Source organism: Thalia democratica, chromosome 3 (assembly GCF_965202585.1).
Source record: "Thalia democratica chromosome 3, ktThaDemo2.hap1.1, whole genome shotgun sequence".
In the NCBI taxonomy this organism is placed as follows: Eukaryota; Metazoa; Chordata; class Thaliacea; order Salpida; family Salpidae; genus Thalia; species Thalia democratica.
Genome location: NC_139167.1, coordinates 100,333,298 through 100,339,953, shown reverse-complemented (window position 1 = coordinate 100,339,953; position 6,656 = coordinate 100,333,298). Strand labels below are relative to the sequence as shown.

The following is a 6,656-nucleotide window of genomic DNA, read 5'->3' as shown; positions in this document are numbered from 1 at the left end:
AAATAGCATGATATTATTACAATTTTATCAATATTTGTTATTTTCAGTAAGACTAATGGAAGTAAGGGATTATAAAATCATGCTGAATTCAGCTGACAAAGAATTGAAAGAAAAGAAAATCGAACTAAAAGAAAGTGTTGAACAGTTGAGAAAGGTATCCACAGTTTTATTTTTTAAATAATGTTTGTAAACTTTTAAACGTTTATTTCTACAAAATTTCAACTAACAAGTGTTTATGTAAACTACTGACTTAAGAATTTAGTAAATTTATAGTTTTATCTACCATATCTTTTTAAACTTAGTATTTTTCTGTTTTTTTTTTTATGGCGTATTGAACACAAACATACTTTTAACGACTGTTTTAAAACTAAAATATAAAACATACCTGTCTTATATTAATTCATGTTTAGCAGCATTAAAATTAAATTTAAAGAATAAGTTTTAAAGCCCCCTTTCAATCGAAGCTCTTCTTTTTCCGGTATTTTAAGAGTCATAAAAACAGTTCATTCTCTATACCCACTATTAAAACATGTTTTACTGCCAAAATGGAGATTTGAATTCTGTGTTTGTAAAACAAGTTATTGGTTAAAAAAATTTCGGGATAATGTTAACAATAACTTTCTAATGTTTCTTTATATGCTTCAAATTAAACTTAGCTCCTTATAAACTTTATTCTTTTCAATATCACTAACATCCTTAAACATTATTTAAAATCATTTTCAACTAGATTTGACATTATTTTTTTTTAAATGAAATATCTTAAAGTGATAAAACTGAAATCTTATTATGAAAACTTTATTATTAAATCTGCAAATGGAAGCACTTATTTTCCCAGATTTTCAAAATTTAAAAAAAAATTGACTACTTCAAAAACCAACATATTTTAAATATATTTCTTTCAAACAGATGAAATCAGCGAACAACGAACTGATGAAGCTGAAACCTCAGTACGAATTAAAATGCGATGAAGTGTCGATGTTGGAAGCGAGCAAGATGCAGTTACAATCAGATATTGAGCGCAGTGAAGCGGAAATTAACATGTGCAAACATGAATTGCAAACTAGTAGAGATGAAGTTACGAGTTTGAAGAACAAATGCGATATAATGCACAATGAAAACGAAGTGGGTGTGATTCGTTTGTTTGTGTTTGCAACGAAACTCAAAAACTAACCAATACAACTTCATAATATTTAGATAAAAATATATTATTAAGTAAAAGCACGTAACTAACAAACTTTCTCCTAACAGACCCTCAGAGACGAACTTATGCAGTTGCACGAAGCTAGCGAGGGTAGCAACGAATCATTGAAGAAGTCGATGGAAGAACTGAGGGATATTAAGAATGAGCTTCATACAAAATGTGATCAGTTAGATAAGTTGAATGGTGAACATGATGCGTTGAAAGCTGACGGTGAACTACAAAAAACTGCCATTCTTAATAAAGATGTTGGTTGTTATAATAACTATTCCTGGGTTTTATTGAATTTAAAAAATTCTAATTTTCTTAAACTTATTCAAATGTATTGTTTTTTACGCTACTTTTTATTAGTTTAAAAATGTAGATTTATCATTTTTTTTTAATTACAAGTTTTTCATATACGAAATTAACTATTTAAAGCTTAACTTAATCCTACTCAGGTTTAAATCCTCAGGTGTTTATTTAAACTTATTTTATGGTTTTTATTAATACCCTTAAAATAAATCTCTTTATCTTATACTAATATTCAGACGATGATATCGAATTTGTCATCGAAAGCTGAAGAGTTGGAATTTAAATGCGCCAAATTGAACTATGACGTCACAACAGCTAATAAAGAAAACGAGGAAAATGTGCAGAAAATACAACAGTATGAGGATGTTAGTTAAAAATATCTATATATTATAGTTTACATTAAATTATAATCTTTTAACAAAACTAGATGGTAATAATTTTTTACTTGACTGTTTTCTTTAGGTTTTTTGTTTTGTAAAAAGTTTAACAACATTAATTAACAACTAATTAACAACATTTAGTTTTTATTTTTTTAAATCTGTTGATACATTTGTGTATTTTTTATTTATTTTTATGTAGGAAAACAAAAAGTTGCAACTTGATAATGAAAAAACTGCAAGTGATCTCAAAACCCTGAAACTTTCCAGCAAAATTGAAATTGATAACCTCAACTTTAAGGTTTGATTGATTTTTCTATTACTCTTAGTTTATATTTTACTAGTCTTTTAAATTAGAGTTTTCTGAATACCCAATATTTAAATATAAAAAAAATCATTTGAAAACGTTTTTGTTTTGCATATTTTGTGCTTAATTATGTTTAAAAATTATCGTTTTGATATTGTAAATAAGTATTCAAATATTTTAAAAGTTGCAAAACATTTCAGAACGAGAACCTTCAAACGGACCTGACGACATTCGACGAAGAGTACCAGAAGTTGAGTGTGAAATGTAAACAGTACGAAACAGACATGTCCTCATTGCAGAAACAAGTTGAAGTCATCGGTGAGAAGCTGAATAAGGAGCAAGAAAAACATTTGAACGAAGTATCAGAACTTAAACTGCAACTCAACAATGAAAAATCTCAAACGGTTTGTAATGATTATTAAAAACTATTGAAACTATTAGTTGATTGTTTCTGTTTTGATGTTAAACAGAAACTGTGTTTTATGATAGTAAAAGTTATCATTGTGTTATCTGAATAACTAATAACGTGTTTTATAAAAAGTTAACTATTATTATTCCTAGTTACTATTAGAGTTTTAGTTTTAAAAGTTCTCAGTTTACTAAAAGTAGTGGAAATTTACATAGACATAAAACATTATATGAGAAAAGTTTTCATCATTTATAACACTTTTATTTAACAATTAAACAGATGCAATCAATAGACAAATTAGGAGATTACACAAACGAATTACAACAAAAAAGTCATTCGATTGAAGTTTTGCAAAATCAACTTGAAACTGCTATTAATGATTATCAGTTAGCTAGAAACAGAAATAATGATATACAGGTTTAATTTGTATAAATTTGTTAAAATACGAATATATTTGTATATACAAATAATTTATTACTACCTTGAAACTGCTATTAATGATTATCAGCTAGCTAGAAACAGAAATAATAATATACAGGTTCGATTTGTAATAAAATAGAATTATAATAGGAATAAGTTTAATTAAAGTATTAATGATTATCAGTTTGCTAGAAACAGAAATAATGATATACAGGTTACTGTAAGCTTTTTTTTAAATTAAAGTTTATAATTGTTGTTTAAAATGAAATAATAGTTTTGCTAGTCTGAAGAGCTTACATTTATATTTTTAAAAGTCATACACTTTACAAAATTTTTGATCTGATGAAACAGAATTACAGTAGTTATCACAGCTGTTCTATAACAAAAATGAATTATAAATGTTTTAATTTTTGTGACTTTAAATCCGAGTGAGCTATAACTATTCACATTATTGGTTTACCATAATTTTAAACTGTTTTATATACTTATACAGGAGAAATTAGATGAAAGATCATTGGAAATCAACCAACTAAAAACAAAACATGAAGAAGCATTCCAATTAATTCAATCTCAACACACTCAATCGTTAGTAAATCAAATTATGTTAAATGATGTTTGTTAGTAATTAAATATTGGTTCTAATGTATTTTTTAATATTTCTGTTTTATATGTGTCAAAACTAAGTCATTTTAATCAATTTCCATTCATTTTACTTTTTATGCCCTGTTGTAAGTCTCTAAAAATTAAGTTTGTACATAACCAAATCATTAAATAAAAAAATTATTAGTATTATAGTTTGTAATACAAAACTAACCTTTAATGAAACTTAAACAAACCAAATCAAGTTTTAAACACAAAACTTATTTTAAATAAACAGGCAATCAAGCATGGAGAAGGATTTCAACGAAAAGATCTCATCACTGCAAAACAAACTGGCAACGTTGGAGCAACAACAAGATTTAGGGAGTAACAGAAGCGAGATGTTAGAACAACAACTGAAGAGTAGACAGGAACAATGCGATAAGAATGAACAAGAAATTATAAGGTTTTTATTTTTCAAACTGAAACATTTTTTGTTGAAAAGATTTTTCGTGGTATTTTTTATACAGAAATGACTCGTAGCAAAACTAGTCGTAAAATGTTTGTATCAAAGTTATAATTAAACTTTTATTGTATAACAGTTTAATTTAGGTTAATAGAATGGACATATAAATTTTTCAAAATAGGTGTTTCTATCTGTAAGCCTAATTTTTTCCAAGTTTGCCTAAATTAGTTAATATTCAAATGTTATTAACAATTGTATAAATTTATAGAACAAAAACAACTTTATTAAGTAAATTTTATCGCAGATTACAAGAAGTAAACCAGAATCACGTTGAATCAATTTACAAACTTCAAAACAAAAACGCAAACGACTTGGAAGAAAAAAGTCGTGTCGAAAAGGTTACTTTGATTTTACTTTTAAAACTTTATATTAAGATTATAGTAAAATTGGAGAATATTCCTTTTCAATGGCGACTTTGGCTATCAGGGACGCTAATTAGTAAGGTGGAGAAAAAGTAAATTGGTATTTTACTTGTAATTAAACTATTGTTTTTAAAAGTTCTGCTAAGGGGATATTATGAAAAATAATTTGAAAAACACTGATTTTAACAAGTTGATAGTGTTTTGTATATTTTTGTCTTATCTATCAGTCACTTTTTTTATCTAAAAACTAATTTTATTAATAAATGTCTTAACCTACTTGTGTTGCCTTATTAACTTTAAAACTTTATTAACAATAAAAATTAACAAGTATAAATTTAAATACACATACATAATCTACACAGTAAAATGAGCTATAGTTCAATCATGGTACAGTAAATAGTAAATGATAACAAAGTAAATAAATATGTTTTATTTATTCAAGACAATCAGTGAGTACAAAGATGAAAATGAAAAACTTCAAACAAGGATCAGCGAATTATTGAGCCACTCGAACCATCTGCAAAAAATTAAATACATGAAAAGAATTAAAGACGAACTCGTTGGAGTTACTGAGGTTTTTTATAAAAATTATAAATAATTGTTTTAATAAACATTTTTTTTAAGTTAGAATGAACTTATAAAAGTTAATGAAGTTTTGAATTATTTAAATAATATTTTTTTTTTAATAAGTATATGGAAAATATTGAAGATGAACTGGGACATTAAACTGAAGATTATATAATTATATAAATTTAATTACTTGTGAATATAGATCCTGTTTTAATTATTATTTTAAAATATTTGATTTGTACGATTATTCAAATGACCAACGTTTAAATAACTCTTATTTTGATTAATAAATTTTTTTGAATAAATATGTTTTATGTAGTTATAAGAATGAAGTTATAACAGTTAAATTAAATTAAAAACTGTTGTTTTTTTCCAACTCAGTTATATATAAGTATTAATATCAAGCCAGCCTTAAAATACGGGTCAAAAACAATTACAAATTCTAATATTTCAGGAAGTTTTGGTAGTTTAATTTTCAAAAACTCTCTTGAACTTTTAAATAAAAATATTTTTGAAATATACCAGCTATATTAATAAAAACTAACAAGAAAATTTAAATTAAACCAACTTGTAATAAAAATTAAAATGTTATTTAAGACACACATTTATGACAAATTTCGATACTTTATAAATTTCAAAATTTTATTCATAAATAAAACAATAACTAGTTTATATTCATGGTAATTAGTAAAAAAGCATCACCTTACTAAATTGCACTTTTACTACTTTTTTATAAATTACTGTTTGTTGTTTCGGCCTAGTTTACGTTTATCACTTCAAAACTTTAATTTATAGTAATTTATTTGTTTTAAAGTTCTATAATCTTGTGGTTGTGACAGTAAACTCTGTATAAAGCATCATTATAATTAGGATTACATGTTATTTTTAAACCATCATTAAAATAATTTTTATAGACACTTTTAATAATTTAAATACTCATTTTTTCAAAACTTCTAATAATCTTTTTTAACCAGGAGAGAAATTCGCTTCAACTAAAAGTGGCCAGACTTTCTAAAAAAAATGAAAAATTAGAGGCCCTATCGAGGAAGAGTAAAGAAAACTTGTAGTTTATTTCAAAATATTGTAGAAAGATGTATTTATTTCTAAATAAAAACTGTTAAACATTTGATTTAGTTAAGGAATAGTTTTGAACATAAAAATTTTTAGTAGTTGTTTAGTTTATTTAGTTAACTTGCCAATTTAAGACTAATTTGATTGTCCTATGAAATTTTTTAACCAATTAAATATTTTATCTTGTTATCATATAATTCGTACAGAAATTATACATGTTCAATTTTTTATTTAAAAGTGCTTCAGTTCATTTGACTTGACTTTTTTTAATTTTTAGATTCAAATTTTAGTCATTTTGTTTAAATATTGCACTGATTTAAATACATTTTAATATGCTGAATTGTCTCTACTAATTGATTTTTTGTTAAAGCGTTTGAAAAGTTTTTATTTTATTTGATAATAAATTTACAAGTTTTTAAGGCATTATTGTTATTGAAAATTTTTACGTAAACAAAAACCTTTTAGTAAACAATAGATAATAATTTGCAAGAATTTAAATCTATTTAATCTAATTTGAACTATTTTATTGAAATACATAAGGCA

General features: G+C 24.7%; 1 protein-coding gene across 1 annotated transcript; it reads left to right on the top strand.

Moving 5' to 3' along the window:
- The first annotated feature begins 1,035 nt into the window (after nucleotides 1–1,035).
- Nucleotides 1,036–6,287, top strand: LOC145831938 (uncharacterized). Its single transcript, XM_082939292.1, has 11 exons — nucleotides 1,036–1,122; nucleotides 1,249–1,446; nucleotides 1,729–1,857; nucleotides 2,072–2,170; nucleotides 2,377–2,580; nucleotides 2,865–3,002; nucleotides 3,499–3,590; nucleotides 3,883–4,050; nucleotides 4,355–4,448; nucleotides 4,915–5,046; nucleotides 6,017–6,287. Exons 1-11 carry the CDS (start codon nucleotides 1,039–1,041, stop codon nucleotides 6,107–6,109), a joined length of 1,431 nt encoding a protein of 476 aa, XP_082795418.1. The 5' UTR covers nucleotides 1,036–1,038; the 3' UTR covers nucleotides 6,110–6,287.
- Nucleotides 6,288–6,656: the final 369 nt, after the last annotated feature.